At 35.9% G+C, this 18,553-nt stretch overlaps 1 protein-coding gene across 13 annotated transcripts in view; it reads left to right on the top strand.

Annotated features, from left to right (window-relative positions):
* CSPP1 (centrosome and spindle pole associated protein 1) overlaps positions 1-18,553 on the top strand; it is a 58,374-nt gene that overhangs the window by 8,158 nt on the left and 31,663 nt on the right. For 9 of the 13 annotated variants that reach the window (XM_062633250.1, XM_062633243.1, XM_062633248.1 and 6 more), the window contains 9 exons: positions 628-651; positions 3,163-3,243; positions 7,433-7,534; positions 8,391-8,839; positions 12,214-12,315; positions 12,935-13,017; positions 14,721-14,814; positions 15,784-15,841; positions 17,883-17,897. In XM_062633250.1, coding sequence (XP_062489234.1) covers positions 628-651; positions 3,163-3,243; positions 7,433-7,534; positions 8,391-8,839; positions 12,214-12,315; positions 12,935-13,017; positions 14,721-14,814; positions 15,784-15,841; positions 17,883-17,897 — 1,008 coding nt within the window. The remainder of the gene's footprint in view (positions 1-627; positions 652-3,162; positions 3,244-7,432; positions 7,535-8,390; positions 8,840-12,213; positions 12,316-12,934; positions 13,018-14,720; positions 14,815-15,783; positions 15,842-17,882; positions 17,898-18,553) is intronic. The other 4 variants (XM_062633254.1, XM_062633242.1, XM_062633253.1 and 1 more) reach the window with 3 other exon arrangements.

Genomic DNA, 18,553 nt, shown 5'->3' with positions numbered 1-18,553 from the left:
AAATGAGTAAAATCTGTGGAAAATCTTTCTAGGAAGGCATTCATTCTGAACCATGGCTGATTTTGCAGACTTGAGTAAAAGTAGTTTCAAAATGTCACTGCTTGGAATGGTTGTATATTCCAGGCTTCTGTAGATTTTGCTGCTACGAGGCTACATATTACTTAGTACCTTTTATCCTTAATAGTTTAATTTATTTGTATCTACTACTTTCTTAGTACCTTCTTAAGAATTTAAAATATCATGTTACTTCCTGAAGTACTTATGTATTGTGTGGTCTGTAATTCAGTAAGAATATTCCTGTAATTAGTATGACTGCATTTGACAGCTTCTTTTCAGTGGTAGAAATAAAATTGTTCTGCTTAACATGATTTATTAAATGTCACAGTAAATTTAAAATTGAAATGGTATGTGTGAAATGATGTAGTCTTGGGAATATTCTGTATCCCTTCTTAGCCAAACAGAAACAAATCAGGAACCAGATAATATCTGTTGTCTGAAAATGCTAATTATCTTTAGTTCTTAAAATAAAAAAATGGATTGGTTTTAAGAGAAGTCGTCTTTTTTGTTAAGTCAAATATGTTTGAATGAAAGGCTCTTTTTGAATAGTATCTTTTCCCTGATCTTTAGGGTATTTCACAGGCAAAAAGAAAGGTAGGGTGCCTGCAGTATCTTTTATTTTTGTTCTTTTTTCTTTTCAAATTAGTCACTTTTTGCTTTGAAAGCTTTTTGCAATTTGAATTAATAAAAAATCATTATTGTGCTTTATGTGATTGTGCATGCCATAGTGATTAGTTGTGATTAACAGCATTGTTGGCTTTGTGCAAATGATTACTGAAGTTCATTATTTCCATTGGTAAGATTTTAAAACACTTGCTGATTTCTTTTTTTTTTCCTTTGCCATTGCTATTGTTGCTGTCTAATGTTGACCTTCTAAAACTTTTTCGTTTAGTAGACTTTTGCTTCAAGGCTTTTAAGTTCCATAGATGTTACCAGTTCAGACCTATTTAATTATTTATTTTTTTTATACACATACTTTACAAAGCTGGAATAAAATCATAAACCCTGAAATGTTATGTCCTTGGAATCAGAGCTAGTGTGCTTTTCTTCCTTATCACTGACATCTCATCAGTGGTGGTTAGGGAAGCAGTAGGGGCAGTTATTCACCACCGAGTGTCCAGAAAGTGAGAATACAAGTATTGTGAAAAAATAATACAAGAGACACATCTTTGCAAGCTTTGTTCAATTACAGTAATTTTTTATTATTTATATCATTATACTGTCAAGTATATATAATTGTTAAATTTACCACTGTCCATCCAGGTCGTTCAGATTAAGCACCTTGGGTGAAAGGACTGGGAGGTAATGTGGTAGAAACACAACCCTCTGGTTTTTCTGAGGCTTTGAATAACATGCGTGTGATACAAATTAGCTATATTAGCATGCAGTAGAATTCCTGAATAGTAATAGCGACAGCAGAACAGGCTTCTTAACCTCGTATCAAAATAATGCTTATATAATTGTTGCTTCTTGTTTAATCTTAAAATTCAGATTAATTTCAAAGTTAAAATATTGTGTAAAAACTTATTATTTCATAATTCTCACCAAAGTACCCAAATAATATAGTTTAATGTAAATTTCTAGTGTTTTATTCCCAATTGAACTTCAGTTGTACAAATTTTGTACAGTTTATTTTTTTAATGTACAGTTTAATGTAGTTTACAGGTTTTTTTTTTTATGTAGTACATGTTAGCTATATTAAGCTTGCAATTCTGCAGAAGAGGTAGGATAGCAATCTCTTAAAGAGAGTGCAACCCTTAGAATCTCTCATCAGGATATTTTGGTTAACAACTTGCTTAGTCTTGCTTATGTAGAAAATACAGTTTCCATCTCAGCTTCTGATTTTTATCAAATACCTTTTAAAGATCAAAAGTATTCTCTATAGATCTGTTAAAAAAGAATTAATAATGAGGATTACAATTTATTTACTTTTTCTGGTAAAAATAACTTAGTTCCTATATTAATCTAGTTGGTTTAGTGCTTGGATATTTGTGTGGTAATTAAATCCCTTAAATCTTTCAATGTTTAGTTGTGAAATGTAATTCATAATGATGTGGGTTTGCACTGGAACAGGTAGAGTGCTTATGTGTTGACATGCCTCTAAGCTTTTAAGCTACATAAAGGATGGAAGGAAACAATGCTAATGAAATACCGTATCTAACCCATTCCTCTCATCAGCCCATGCCACACAAATAGATGATCTTTTTATTAAAGATAATTAGATTTATAAAACATAGGTGATTGAGAATGGCCTGGGGATGCTTTTAGTAAATGAGTGATATAGGAAAAAGCCACTAGACCTGGAAGCAGAGAACCTGTTCCAGCACTGGTGTTTGATTTGAAAGGCCAATACTGTGATGTATTGCACAGCCCAGTTCCCAAGCTGTGGCCCAGGGAGCTGTATGGAGCAACCACATAGTGTTTTCAATGAAAAATTCTGTTCTGAAAGTGACTGATGGTCTGTAAGGAATTAAAAGATTTGGTGACAAGTCATTACACTGAAGTTTGGGAACTGCTGTTGCAGAAAACATAGTGTTGAGATGCAGAGTGGTGGCTGTGCTAGTGTTAGTATGGATTTCATCTCCATCTGTTAAAACAAGAGGTAGACATATGTTATCCTTTTTTTTTTTTTTTTTTTTTTTTTTTTAGAAAAAGCGATTTTTCATCTTGAGTAGTGTCTTGGAAAGTTCTTCTTATGCTTGTACATATGCTTGTGCTTATTTTACTTCATTACAGGAAAACTGAGTACTGGTGTGGTTTCTTTGAATAAAAATATGTATTTTTAATATAGGAAGACTATCTTATGTGATCATGGAAGTAGTGTAACAGGGAAGAAGTGACACAAACTCTTTGAAACTCAGGCTTAAAGTGTGACAAAGCCCATTACTTTCTGCATTCCTTGACCATTCATGTGCTCCAAGATCATCCTACATTTTCAAAATGTGAAGGTTGTCTTCAGTTTTTATTTAATTGAATTGATCAGATATATTTCAGAAAATATTAATTCCTAGCAAGTATTTAGCAAGTAAGATTTGGTATTTTAAAATATATTGAATATATATTTAAAAAATATATTTACTTTTTTTTCTTTTTTTTTAAATGTAGAAAAATTATCAGACTACTGATGAAGTAGATCCATATACTCAGGGATTATCTCTTCCTATTGATGAGCGAAAATCTGCAAAGGTAGGTATGTGGAAGGAATGAAGTGGTATATAACTTGAAAAAGAACCCAAATATTTAAACTGTTGTGGAAAAATCACTTCCACTTCTTTGTTTGTTTTCCCCCAATGTTTACAAATAAATGTTTTCGGGAGGTGGTCATTAGAATAATCCTAGGTTACCTGTACTCTAAATTTCTAGATAATTAGATGTGTAAGTTTGCACTGATACTATTTGGAGGTTTGCTATTTGCACTTCATGGCTGCGGGGCACCCACTGGGTGTTTTCAAAAGCTCTCATTGTGCTTGGGTTTTTGTTCAGCAATAAATATTGATCTAATAAATAATACCATTTTTCTTATAAATCCTCTTCTAATTTATTACTCTTCCTACTGCAGCCTGGGGATAAATTTTAAAGTATTTGCTTGTAGCTGTTTCTTCAATGATAGTCTTACCAGTTCTTACCAGAACTAGATCTTGTATTTCACATCTTGCCTGCTCTTAATATGGGAAACTTACCAATTTCCAATCTTTCTTTGAAAATACTGATACTAATGTGCTTTGTCAAAGGAGTACACATGCTCTTCTTGTGTTTAACCCCTTTGGTTTCTGTGAGATTTCTTACTAGTTTATGGTCTTGCTTTCATACATTGGAGAAGGATACTAGCCATAACTATCTCTCTGCTATTGGCGGTTCATGGAGGTTAGATATGAAGATGCAACATGCATATGTGGATTTTCTTAAACTCTGATCTATTCCTCTGATGCGTAGTATGATTCTGTGAACACCTAAATCAATCTTACACAGGTCACCTCTCCTCTGCCCTTCTACTGTTCACTTGTATTCGCAGTTCCTTTCTTGTGTTTGCTTCTAAATTGATCCCGGAAGTTGAAACTGCAGAAACACTGTAATTTAGCACATATTTTTGCTGTCTCAACAAACACCACTGGTTGGTTGTTAGGTTTTATCAAACCCCAGCAGAGATGCAAGGCAGAAAGAGAAGCTGTCTTGTTGGAGGAACACTGCGTTCTTGCACCTTTGGGGATTTTGTTTCACTTATTTATTTTTAATTAATTTTTTTAAACCTGTATTTCCTTGGAGTTGCATGTTGCTTTGTGTTTGAGGCTATGCTGTTGTTGTAATCTGACACAAGACTTCTGCTATGGAATGTGTTGTGCTTACGCTTTCTGCCTTTCCTGTGCTGGCAGTAATGTTTGGCTGTATGAGGAGCCTGGTGAGAGCTCAAGTGAAAACTGCGGTTACGAAAAAGTCTCAAACTCCAAATTATACTAGTGTTAAAAAAGAAAAAGGAGGCAGCAAGAATGAAATGCCTAAGAAGGGGAAAGGACTCCTCAGTGGCAACGTACACATGTGCTGGGTTTACTTTAGCTTTAAGTTCTTGTGAAGTTAACCCTAACACATACTTGTGTTAACCCTTGCAAGTATGTGTGCTGAAACAGTGAAAAATAAAGTATCTTTGATTAATTCTGTGAAAATTAAAGACGTATCTGAACTGGGAATACGTCTGATCATTGATGGTTTTATATCATAGCAGCTCAACCTTTGCTGAGATTTTATGCCTAAGTGCATTGTACCCTTTTGCCTTGGTTTATACCCTAGCCAGACAGCTTGTTCACTCACTCCCAGTGAGTGGTGCCAGGCTGAGAGCATGAGAGCAATCGAGGACACCCCCCCACCCCGGCCCGGGCTCTGCCCTTCCCCACTCCCGTGAGGTATGGGGAGGAGGATCGAAAGAGTGCAACTCCATGTACAACACAAATCGCCCCTGCTACCACCACCACCACCAATGATAAGAGAAAATAACAAGGGAAGAGAATACGATACCACTTGCCAAGAAACGAGTCCGACCCAGAGCCTGTGTCCTTCCGGGTAACTTCCAGTTACCCCCCACCCTGGGCATGACATGCTGTGGTATGGAATACCTCTTCGGCTAACCTGGGTCAGGTGCCCCGTTTCTGCTTCCTCCTGGCTTCCCCTCCTCCCTGGCAGAGCATGAGGCTCACAAAGTCCTTGGTCAGGGTAAACATGACTTAGCAACAACCGAAAACATCGGTTTCACCAGCACTGTTCCCAGGCTGGAAGTCAAAACACAGCACTGCACCAGCTGCCACGAAGGAGAAACATGACTGCTTCTGCTGAACCCAGGACACCTTTTTATCCACTTATTTATTGGAATTGCAGAACCTAAAGGCTGCCAGAAGGTGTCACAGTGTGCCCTGCTAAACAGTCTCTGGGCAGATGATGATTAGAGGTTAGCATTTGCATTTTAGCTTCCTCTATTAGGTAAAACGTGCAGCCACACAGCATATTGAATTTTCTGTGGAGTGTTTTGCCACCTGTTACAGGCAATGCTACTTTCTCAGCTTTGGAAATTCCCCTCAGGCAGCTTTCATAGCAGTCTGCAGGTATGAAACTTGTAAGCACAAATCTGGGGGAAAAAAACACAAAGTTTTTGGGAGCATTGGTCTCATTTGCAAAGCAGTTACTAAGTTGATATTTCTGTGGTGATAGATCTATAAATTATTTTTGCTTGAAATTTGTTTGTGGGAAGTAAATTTATATGTAGTGCTAAGGTTTTAAAATATTTTTTGCTTTTTTATATTGTAAAATACTGCAGTAGAGAAGATCATAGTTCTTAATATTGTAATATAATACTCTTCTGTGCATATATATGATGGTTGGAATGAGTTAGTGTAAGACATGCCCCATGAATCATAGATTCGTGGAATAGTTAGGGTTGGAAAGGACCTTAAGATCATCAAGTTCCAACCTCCCTGCCATGAGCAGGGTCACCTCACATTAAACCATATCACCCAAGGCCTCGTCCAACCTGGTCTTGAACACCAGCAGGGATGGAGCATTCACAACCTCCCTGGGCAACCCATTCCAGTGCCTCACCACCCTAACAGGAAAGAATTTCCTCCTTATAGCCAATCTAAACTTCCCCTGTTTAAGTTTTAACCCGTTCCCCTTTGTCCTATCACTACAGTCCCTAATGAAGAGTCCCTCCCCAGCATCCCTAGAGGCCCCCTTCAGATACTGGAAGGCTGCTCTGAAGTCTCCCCACAGCCTTCTCTTCTCCAGGCTGAACAGCCCCAACTTTCTCAGCCTGTCTTCACACAGGAGGTGCTCCAGTCCCCTGTTCATCCTTGTGGCCCTCCTTTGGACTTGTTCCAACAGTTCCATGTCCTTTTTATGTTGAGGACACCAGAACTGCACACAGTACTCCCAAGTGAGGTCTCACAAGAGCAGAGTAGAGGGGCAGGATCACCTCCTTTGGCCTGCTGGTCATGCTCCTTTTGATGCAGCCCAGGATACGGTTGGCTTTCTGGGCTGTGAGCGCACACTGCCTGCTCATGTTCATTTTCTCATCAACCAGCACCCCGAAGTCCTTCTCTGCAGGGCTCTAAACATAAGGTACTATTATCAGGAAATAATGCAAATCAGAGTTTGCTTTACCTATAGACTTTTGTATTTCATATTACATTATTAGGTTATTGATGTAAATTTCCTGCAGGTTTATTTTTAGATCTGAGCAAGCTAGATATAAATGTTGTCACCTTGAAAAAGCAGCTAGGACAAAGTGGATGAATCACATTTTTCTTAGTTTTCCTTGTATTCTTTGTGCTTTTGACTCTTTTTGCAGTCAGCTTAACTGCTTGTTTGAATTTGACAGTTCAAGTTATATCCTAAGCTCTAATTGACACATCTTGTCTACACATGTATTTGTGTTCCTGTTTTAATGATTACTTGTGACTTGCCCCACTCATCTTAACACACACAAAAGTAAGTTTAAAAATCATATGTAAATACATTTAGATTTTAAATTAGAATGTGATCTATAATTGGCCAAGTAAAGAGGCTTTGGAACAATTTTGTAATATACTTAGCAAGAGGAAACTGGTTTAAGATTGAACTTAATATTACAGTAGTGTTACTGGGGGCTAGACTTCATGCCCAAGAAGCTGACTTCTACTTACAGATTTCAGATTAAGAGAAAGTAGTATGTTCAAGAGTGAAGAAATACCTTGAAGCAATTCAAGCACTATTTGTACATCATGGGGGGATGGGAGGTGGGGAGAGAGGGGACAAAACCACAGCTTGCACGTGTTCATTTAATACTGCAGTTCTAGGAAGCTAAAAGGTACTAAAATATGCAAAATTATGATGGCCTTTTCAATGCCTGTTTTAGGAGAAACTACGGCTTGAAAGAAACAAAGAGTACAATCAGTACCTCAGGGATAAAGAATTGTGGAACGAAAGGCTAAGGAAATTAGGGAAGAAAAACACAGAGGTAATACATGTTTATAGTTTTATCATTGACTTATTATTGTATTGATCTGAGAAAGCCTATCTATTGCTTGTTCATCATAAAATTTTGTGTGGAAAGGATAAGTTTTCTTTTTTAAATACTGCTGCCTTAGTTTTAGTGATGGGCTGCAATAGTTTGTAACTTTCATCTCCTGCATGTTTGATTTAAGAAGGCCTTCCACTTTTTTTTTAAGATGGAAATTCTTAAATGTAGAGTAGTGTGAGAGCTAGGCTGTTTCATGAAAGGACTTGTATTTGTCCTCACCACAGCTGAAAACTTACCATCTTTCTTGCAGCAGACAGCAAGTGCAAATATCCATATATTTGTAAGTTCCATCTAGAAAAAAGTTTGTCTATCTCCAGAAAGATTGTTTTCTTAGGAGAAAGATGTTTTTCTCCAAGTGTATTGGAGTGTCATGTAGTTGAAAACTGTTTTAATCCATGCGGACAGCTATGAGGCAGTATTCAGCCATCCTTTATCTTTTTAAATTCACTGGCTAATTTGTACTGGGTTCTTAAAATTCTGGAGAGCTACACAGCAGTGAGCCCTAGGAAAAGCAAAAATGCAGCTTGCGTTTTGTAACTGAGGCTGTAAATCTCTATAAAGATTTTTATATATGTTTGGGCATTTATGTTTACTCAGCTGACTTATCTGATTAGGTTTAGGGAATTGAGGTTTTTCTTTCTGCTTTGCTTGTCATCTTGTTGGACCTTTATGTTATATTTTTGTTATTCTCATGTAGAAATAGTTTTATCAAAATCTTTTTGATAAAAGAACAAACATTTGCTCAATGTGGTTTATTTAGACTCAGATCTTTTAATTTTTTTTTTCTATTAAGCAGAATGAGATGGACAGGAATAAAAAACCTGTTTTTGTTACAAGGCTTCAGCCAGAACTACATACAGAAGTAGAGCCCTTTAATACAAGTGCAGAACGTCCCAAGAAGGATGCCTTTACTTCTACAGAAGGTTATGAAGAGCTGCTAAATAAGAGACAGCTGGAGGAAGACAGGTATCATAGGTTAGATGATGACATTGAATTAAGAAGTCGATTATTAAATAAAAGACTTGATGAAGATTTGGATGTTCCCAGTCGAAGGCATCATGGATTTGCTACCCAATCCGTAATTCCTATTAGGAAGCATCACAGACTTGATGAAGATCGCAATTTTGGTAGAAGATACTACAGAATGGGTTATGAACCTGAGATAAGTGAAGGGATGGACCCTAGATTTAGATCTGAAAGCGCTTATGACAGAAAAACTCCTCGTTTTTTTCATGCTGAAAGGTATTCTTAATTCTGTTTTCTCCTTTATTTCTGTAGTGTTGTTGACGGCTATGTTTACTTCTTATTGAAAAATAGTCAGGATTTTCATGTGAATGTAGGATTTTTGTACTTCCTACAGACCTTTGAATATTTTTTAGAAGAAATACTTTAAAATTGGACCAATACCTAAGACTATACATCATACATTAGGGAACATTTTGTGTATTTTGGCAAACCAAGGGTACCAAGAGAAATTACCTCAGAAAAAGGAAGTCCACAATTCATTTTTATGAAGAGTAGTTTGCCAGAAAACATTCATTATTAAGCAGCCTTTACCAGTCTTAACTGGTAAGTCAGTTTGGTTGCTTTGACATAAAAGGTTAATCTTTCTTCTAGGTCACTCACTGAAAAGGGAAAAAAATAAGTATAACCTTCCCAGTCATTCAGGATTTGGCAGTCTGGCCACCTTTGGTTATTCCATTCAAGAGCCAGTTGCTTTCAAAAACAGATGGGTTGTGGCATGCAATAGTAACAAACTTGAAATAGATGTGTTTTATATAGCTAAATTCAAATGAACTAAAGCAGTTAAGTTTCTTGTAAATAAATTCTTAAAAGGTGCTTAAAGAGTGTACATTTTTTCACTTTTCAGATCTTGGGAACAGGCCTCTTGCCAAAATTATTCTTCTGCAGCTCCTTCAGTGAAGGAAAAGCCAGTTTCTTTCCCTGGTTAGGCAAAATAACCATTTCTTCCCCCTCCTCCCCTAGAATTAACACTTCTAGAAAAAACAGAAGGCAAATTGTACCACTTTCAGCAGTGTTAAATACTGTGATCATGCTTCATTGTTAATGCCTGGTGGATTGGTTAAATGATCTTTTGAGTTGCTGTTTACAGGGATAATTTCCTGAATAGTACTGCAGATTAATAACTGGGAAGAACAAACCCTGAAATGCTCTACTACTACAACAGTTTTTTTTTCTGAAATGGATGAAGTCACACCTCTTTTCCAGTTTCAAATGCCAATGGAGTTAAAATAACTTCTCTACAAAACCAGCTTTTCATACTCTTTCCCAGCTTTTTCAAAAAAGAAAAAAAAAGCAAAGAAATCAGCTACTGTGGTGCAATATTGGTAGAAATGAGCAAAAGATGTTTTAGGCTAGGGATGTCTTGTCCTGCAACTTTTCAGAAAGAAAAAAGTTAGAAGCTTGACTTGGTGCCTAACAAAGATAACCAAAATATTTGTAGTTTTGTGACTAACAGCAATATTAATCCTCTTGTGTAGATTAACACCCAGAAGAATGAATGTCCTCTTTTTTACTAGGTATCTGTTTGCCACTGTCTAATTCAGTTGGACACGGAGCCTAATATTTAAATAAAAATGACCGTTTGATGAAGTTTGAGGGCCTATTTTGTTCTCAAAGAATATACTCAGAATTATAAATGTAAAATATCAGGAAGGATGGTGTTTAAACCAACAATAGGCACTATCATGTTGAGTAATAGTATACGCATTCTTAGTTATTCAAAAACCACTGATGATGCTTGTATAAATATGAAACTCATATATCACTAGACAATTAACTGCTTAATTGGAGAGGACTCTGAAATAGTTTCAGTTCAGTTTTCTTACATTTGTTATTGGCAAACTTGGTGCCATCTTCTTAAAAGCAGCTGCTGGGCTGTCACCTGAATTGCCTGAACTTAGATTTGTACATGAAATTTGTTTTTTTTTGTGTGTATTTTCTACTTTGCTGCATTTTTATTGAAAATTCCCCTTTTTTTAATTAAATGTGCTTTGTAATCTAGTACTTTCTTTCCTCTTCACAAGGAACTCCACTTAAACTTTTATTAACTATTTTCAGTCTCCATTCAAGAAGAAGAAACACTTCTATTAGTTACTGACAGCTCAGCTTTGGTAGAGTTAGCATATTTTTTCTACATTTTCATTTTGGGCAATGTCAACTTTTCCAGAACACATCTGATTCAAGATGGAAACTAAATTCATAAGGAAGAATATTTCTATTTGTTATATTAAAGTGCTTATGTTTTTAAATAGGCTTTATTAGTTTGGAGAGGCAAGTGTTTGCAACAGGACTTTTTGGAAAGACTTCTGTTTGATGGAGACACAAGGCCTGTGGCATATTTCAGAGGAATGCTTTAACCCATCCCCAGCAGCCAGCTCTGTCATATAAACAGGATACAGCAGCTTCTTGATTGAATTGGGCCAACATCTCTGGGCTGCCATTTGCTGCGTTTTACAAAAAAAGACTGCCTCTTGAATCTTAAAGTTTGTCTTTTTGTTTTTTTCCTGTGTCCTTTCATCACTGACTGTGTTTCAGTCTTATGTGACCAGCATTGTAAATAGCAGATTGATCATGAAAGATCACGTTATGCTGAGAGGATGGATATTGTTCTTTCATATTGTTCTTGTGGGTTGTTAAGATGCCAAATCGATGTTTAATAATCTGCTTGCATCCTTTCGCCTTTGATTACTGGCTTTTATTTAAATTACAGAGATGGGCAGAGCTGTGAGTCTTTCTACATAAAAGAATAACATGAGGTTTTTCCTATGTTTGCCTAGCATTTTTTTGTTTGCTTAATAAGAAGTCCATGGCTCTGTCCAGCTCAGGAAAATATATAACTTTGTTAGCAGGTGTTGGGTAGTTTACTTTTTATTGAATACCTATTTCTGCCTTTTATCAAGGTAACTTGAAGTCCTCATTAGAGAGTAGTTTGTGAGGCAAAAAAAGCCCATAAATTCAACTACCCCAGATTTTTTTTTTTTTTTTTTTTCCAGGAAAAACTCCCTTGTGTCCATACATTATTTGGCATCTTTGGAATTATTTGAAGTTTCAATTATATTACTTAATATGTGGATGATTCAGATTTTAGCTCCTGAATTTTTGTATTTATCATGTTACCTTTGTCTTTTTATCAGAAGTTACCTCCCTCTTTTAAATTGTATCAGGGGCATAGTGAAGGGGAGGTTGTCAATAAAGCTTTTCATGTCTGAATTAACTGTTTATCAGACTTGCCCAGTAACTGTGTGCTGAAATGAGTTGTAGACTTTGTTGGCTCTTGGGGATTAAGACTAGCAAAATCTGTTTCAATTAATGCAGTGTAAATGCTCTTTAGCTCTCATAATTCTTAATCAGGGTCAATAGATAAAGGCTGCATGAAAGCAGGCTTGGGAATTCAAACTCCAGACAGAGAGCTGCCTTAACAAGGCTAGCAAAGTGGAGTATTTCTAGAAAATTTGTGTGATTTTTGTCAGAACTGGTTCTGCCACCCTGTAGGCAATCGGGCTGAGAATCAATTTGCGTGAAACTGCTAGACCTTCCTTTTAAGGTTGTACATTGTTAGGCAAGCATAGCTGATTATTTTCTATTTCTTTAAGGCCCTCTCTGGATGGAATAGTAAGAGACCCACCTGCAGATTATGAAGATGAGTTAAAGGAGAGAGCACCTGTGCAGCAGACCTCAAGACCTGGAAATTCTAGGTGTGGCATACAGTGTATTTTCCTGATAATTGCCCTATAAAATCATGGTGAAAAGAAAATGTTTATTTAAAATCCCTAATATGTTGTCTGAAATGACTGATAGCTTTTCCTACAACTAGGATGTAAGAAAAGCATGTGTCCTTTGAGAATAGCTGTTGAAGTTTTCTTTTTGAAACAATAGATGACCTATTCTCCTATTGAAGACTCTTAATTGGAGTGTCATGGAATCCTTTTTTGCTAGTAATTTTAAAATTTCTCTTTGCCTCTTGTCTTGGTTTTGCAAGTCCTGAAGTGATTTTAAGTGGATGAGGCAGAAACAGAATACTTGTAAAGCTCTTACATAAACTCTTGACTGGCACCACTCAGTCTGTCAACATTGTTTAAGTGCTCAACGGAGTCATTGTTTCAAATGGCTTCAGAAACTGCAGGCAGATGAGAACTGTGAGGAGTGCCTGTTTGCCAGGTGGTTTCTTCTTTTGCTTGTGATATTTCTTTGGATTTTAGGAAAGCTGTTTGTCATAAATGTATCGCATAATGATGTAAGTGCATTTATCATGTTTCACACAGACTGCAAGTACATTCTTGAGTACATTCCATTTTCTTTTTTGTCTTTGCCCAGGAATCAGGTGCAGACTAGTTCTTCAGCTATTGAACAAGCCAAGTCTGCAGCTGAAATGCCGTATACAACAGGCTGTGTTCTTGGTATGTAATAAAAACCTAACAAATGACACGAGCTAGACTTGCTTTGCATATTTTATTTTTCTTTGGGAATAATTAAAACTTAGGAAAATTAGTTTTTTTATTTGTACTAGTTGTCACCAAGACTGGTAAATAAAAAGAAAAAACATGTTCCTTTTCCCTGTTAATGTAATGGGGCTTACTAATTAATTTTGAAGAGCCCAAATTTTTTCTTTGATTTCATTAACAGTTGAAGGCTTAGATACATTCTTAAGGTCTTTTACGAAATGAAGTATAGAAGAAATACTAACTTGTGTATTGTTGAAGACACAACCTTGGGCAAGAACAAATGATTCTGATCATCTCTTACTGTTTAAATGTAGCCATAAAATTTATCAGGAAGCATTGAGTGTAGTAGAGAGAAATACTGTTGAAAACATAGCATTCCTAGTTAAATTCAGAAAATAATAAGCCAAAGATAAAAGAACTGTAGTAGTTCTTCAGACGGGAGCCTTCGAAGGCAGGCTAGGTTTGAATTGTGGAAAAGCTGACGAACAGTTACCAGAATAATTGCTATATATTCTTGCATTTGAACTTCCCTGAGCTTCAGTGCTGTTTTTTTTGAACTCTTTAAAGGCAACGTTAAAACAGTGGTGTTGTAATGGTCAGTCATCTCGCTTGTAGTAACTTGAGTACGCAGTTGTGAATTTATATTCTAGCAGTCCTGGTTAGGAGAAGAATATTGTTAAAGATGTTGTATAAAGATTAAGTAAATTGAAACTTGAAGGTTTTGGAAACGAGAAATGATTTCAAACTCCCCGGAAATCACAAAATCTGAAGTTATCGTGCACATTTTGGTTACTTTAGAGTCCCAGCACAATAATTGAATAAAAAAATTAAGTCAGTCGTGCATCATGATTTTTTGTTCTTGTGTTTTGGTTTTGTGTTTTGTATCTGTTAGTTTGTTGGGGTATTTTTCTCATTTTCATTTAGTTTCCTTTCAGGTTACTTCACTTTATTGTTTGGGTCTGCTTTACTGGATATCCACAGTGACTTTGTGTATGGAAATATGTTAGGAGTCCTTGTGTTTTCTTGTTGTTTTTAAAACAACAGAAGACTCCATGCTTACTGTGGGGGTACTACCATAAGTTGGAAGTTTTTTGTTTTTCTTTAAAATCCATGGTAGATACTATCACCATTTCCTTTTACATATGCATATCTGCCAATACTTTGCTAAATCCTAGTAGTCACGAGAACCATCCTAAAAGTGGAACGATCCGCTTTCTTGCCTGTGGGTTTGACTCTCTTCAGTTTTAACTTTCAGTTTTGTCCTGAGCACTGCCTCATAATTTTGGAGTGCTGTAGTGTATCTTCCTTAGTTGAGCACTAGGCAAAAGAATATGCAAAATATGTAACTTGGGTTTAAATTGCTGTTTAAGCACATAGCTTTGGAATTTGTAACTTCTTGACTGTACAAAACCAGGCAATTTAAAAAAATAGTAATCAAAACTTTAGTAGTTTGGATCACTGTACTCCAAACAAACTGCATATTAAAAACTAGATATATCTTTTTAAGTCAATAAAGATCCAGCATTCTTCTGCACGTTCTCAAATCATACACGCTGTTGTGTATCATGTTTTAAATTGACTGAAATGTAATGTTTTTTTCCAGTTCCTTTTGTGTTTTTTGTGGAGCATTTAAACAAATGTGTGGTTATTTCCATTAGGTGTTCAGGACCGAGAACTTCTCCAAAGGAAAAAAGAGAAATACAGGCAGGAACTAATAGAACAGATGGCTGAGCAACAGCGAAATAAGAGACGGTAATGGAAAGTTACTATATTTATTTTAAAGATAATGGCTGAAATTTAAAGGCATTTCATGAATTCAGTATTGTAAGAAAAATTTTCACAACAAAGGAATTCCAGCTAGCTAGGTAATACAGCATTCAGTCAAACTTATTAGTGTGAATGCTTTAGTTTTAAATAAACACATTTACCAGCTTTCAGTGAGACAAAGGAAAAACCAGATATTTTTCATTAAAAAAAAAATATTTTTAGTTTCCTAAGAAGCTGAAGTTATCTTTTTTTTAATCCCCTCCCCCCCCGTACAGAAGTGTCTAATTATTTTGCAAAGTTGAAAATAGACCTTGGTTTGCCCTCTCATTTAGGAAAGTAACCTTTCACTTTCAAAGCACTTGACCATCTGACTTATGCAGAATAATAAAATACGAATTGTCTTGCTTATGTGTAATAGCTGCCTGCTGAATGATAGATGGTGATATTAGTGAAGGTTTAAGGAATTAAAAATAATTTACTATTGATGGTTTCACTGTGATGGAAAAATTGTACATGCTGAGCAAGCCTGAGTCCTGAAATTACAATATACTACTTACTGCTGTACTTCTGAATCATTCATTTCAGTATGTTTTTTATAAACTTCTTGCTGTAATGCGAATGAAAATCAATTTAACAAGTGTCTTGAATGGTTGTAGGAAAAAAAAACAATGTGGTGCTTTGTCCTTTTGGAGGAGTTGGATTTTTATTAGGCGGAATAGATGATAGCCAGATGAGAGTTCTGTTTATTCTGTTTGTAATATAATCTGGAAGGATTATATTATATCCTTCTTTCCTAACTCCAGAATAAATCAAATGGAATCATGTCTTTTGTTATCCTGTGTTTTCAAAGCTATTTTAACTAGAGAGTTGTGGGATCTGTACTTTGAAAGAATGAGTATAGTTATTACTGTTTTCTGATTTGATCTGTTGTTTTTGTTTTTTAAACAAAAACAGTGAGAAGGAACTTGAACTCTCAGTTGCTGCTTCTGGAGCTCAAGATCCAGAAAAGAAGGTAAGGAACTTGGATTTTCTTTCCACTATAGATACATACAGACACACATACATATCTAGGCATGTATATACAAATGTCTATATATTTTTTTATTATTAGATGTACACTGTGCTTGCTCAGACACAAAACTTTGTAGAGTTTTTCTAGAATGGTAAATACGTTTTTTTTTTCCTGCAGGGCGTTAGCATAGAGTAAAATTGAAGCCAGGGATGATAAGGCAATACATGTTTTCAGCCTAAGAGGAAAATATTTTTGCAGAAGTTAGCAAACATTTGCTTTTGCTGTGACCAAGGGGAAATTTTGTTCCAGCAGTGGGTGTCATGGAAAAAATACTTAGTGTCCAGTGTTAGCTTGTACATGCACACATTAGTAACCTGTCCTTGGTAATGTACAGGATGTTGCAGAAAGCTTTTGCTCTTTTCCAATTAAAAATAAATCCAGGTGTTTTGCAGCCCAGTTGATGTAATTGTAGCAGATTTAATTTCAAATTTGTATTTCTTTTTTGAAATCGAATGCAGTGTTCAGGATTGCAAGCATTTTTATAGGATTTTGTAAAAAGCAAGATGTTTAATACTGTGTTGCTTGTTTTAACAGAGTTACTGCTGTTCCACTTCCTTAGTAAGGTGATTATTGTACTAGAATTTTGATTAACATATATGAAGGAGTAGATTGTCAGCACTAGTATCATTAGTAGCAGACTGATTGTCACAGAACTAGCACTATTTGCATGTGTTTGCTAACTTCGAAGCCACTGTATCTTGGGTGCAGTAGAGATCTAATGTTGGAGGTGTAGGAAGGGTAACTTTGTCAAGCAAGAATAATCTGGTTGTTAATTTAACTGGTTTAAATTCTCAGTTATGCTGGTTTTGGTGGGAGGCTACAACACAGAAACTTGTGCTATTTCTGAAGGGTGCAGCAAGGTGAAAGAAACTCTTATTTTCTAGAGAATGAAGATGTATGAATGAATAGCTGTAAGATGTTATTAGGCAGCACATGGGGCAGGAGACTGAGAATGCACGTAGAGAAGCAATGAAGCTGAATCAAAATTCCTGCTCCTTAATGGGCAGGGAGAGCACTGGCAAGTGGTCTGGCTTTGTGTTCCTGCCCCTCTCTGCTCAAAGTATCCATAGAGCATGTGTTATCCCTTTTGCAAACTGGCACAGCTTAGTTATCTGGCAAAAATCTTCATTTTTTTGCTACTTTAGTTGGCTTAGATTGGTCGGTTGGCTGATCAGGGATTCAAATGGTGAAAGGGAGAGGAATGGAGTGTACAGCTGGAGCCAGGCAGGAAAAAAACAAAAAACTGAGCAGAGAAAGCTGCCTCTTTTGGCACAGCAGGCTGTAAGGTCAGTGTAAACAGTTTCGTCTAATCAAAGCTTCCTGGGCAGGAGCATGCTGTGCTGCAGAACACTGCACCATATGCATCTCAGTCAGAGACTGAAAAATGCATGTTGCAGGAACAAAGTTATATCCAGAGTAAGTCCAGGGCATGTATAATATTTTAAAACCATTAATTTAGCTGAAAGCCTTCAATTAAGTAGAATTGCTACATTCATTAAGCATCAGTCACCTTTAGCTTTAAATTGCCTCTTGGGGAGAGATTCTAATTAGGTGGATTTCTTGATTAATTACAAGTTGGTTAAACAGCAATGACTGATTACGAATCTATAAATGTAGACTGTTGTATATACTGCTTGTTTAAAATAAAACAATCCCCAGGATGAGCTGAGTACCATAGTCACATCTGAAGTCAGGTGCAGAGCTGCAATCATAGTCACTTTAGGAACAGTTTACATTAAACTTGGAGAGAAAAGCTGTTTTAATTATTCTCCTGCTCAGGACACTGGATTTGAAAAGGCAAGTTAAAAAAAAAGTCTTAATGCTTTATAGTTTTTAGTTGTTGTAGCTCATATTTATTATCTGATTTTGTATTTAATTCTAGAAATTTGAAGCTAAGTGTTATAAACAAATATTCATGTCTAGCAGATTTTGTAGTTCATGATTGGAGAGTACTAACTACCTTCTATATACTGTCTTGCAGCTAAGTGATGAGGAGGTAAAGATTTAATATTTTGCTGAAATACTTCTATATTGTAGGGTATATGTTTGGCTGTTAGATATTTAATATTTAGCTGCTATTACTTTCTCTGCATGTTAACTGAAGCACCATAATGCTAGAACCAATAAATTCAAAAACAAAATCTGATTTACCTGATGTGTGAATTTTCTGTCTTCTCTTATATGGACTAATTTAAACATTAAAATATTTATGCATAGCAGCTGCTGTAAGGGCTTTCTGGGTGTCATAGGATAGTTCTGAAACTAACTGACTTGCATGCCTTCGTGTTATTTGCATGTTGCCTTTGACTTTCTTCTGAGGCTGCCAGTTACCAATAAACATTTGATACTTGTATTTTAAAAAGAACACTTCCCCTCCCCAGTCTCTTCTCATTGTTGTGGATGAAAAACTTAATAAAATCAAAGGAACTTGTAAAATAATGGTTTTGCAAGGAAATGTTTATTGGAAAAAGTATGTTTTTGATTTTTAGCTTTAACTAATTATGAGCTATATTAATATTGGGGCAGGGATTTAGGGAACTTTCCTTTGCAGAAGATGAGAATACTCTCTGTGTAAGAAACTGGTAGCTGTAGATAACCTGTAATACAGACAACTGTAGAAAAGTTTTTTTTTTTCTGGACATAACTAGAACC

Source organism: Pezoporus occidentalis, unplaced genomic scaffold, assembly GCF_034315485.1.
Source record: "Pezoporus occidentalis ecotype Australia unplaced genomic scaffold, CSIRO_AGI_Poc_V1 ctg4, whole genome shotgun sequence".
In the NCBI taxonomy this organism is placed as follows: Eukaryota; Metazoa; Chordata; class Aves; order Psittaciformes; family Psittacidae; genus Pezoporus; species Pezoporus occidentalis.
This window is presented reverse-complemented; position numbering and strand designations above follow the sequence as displayed.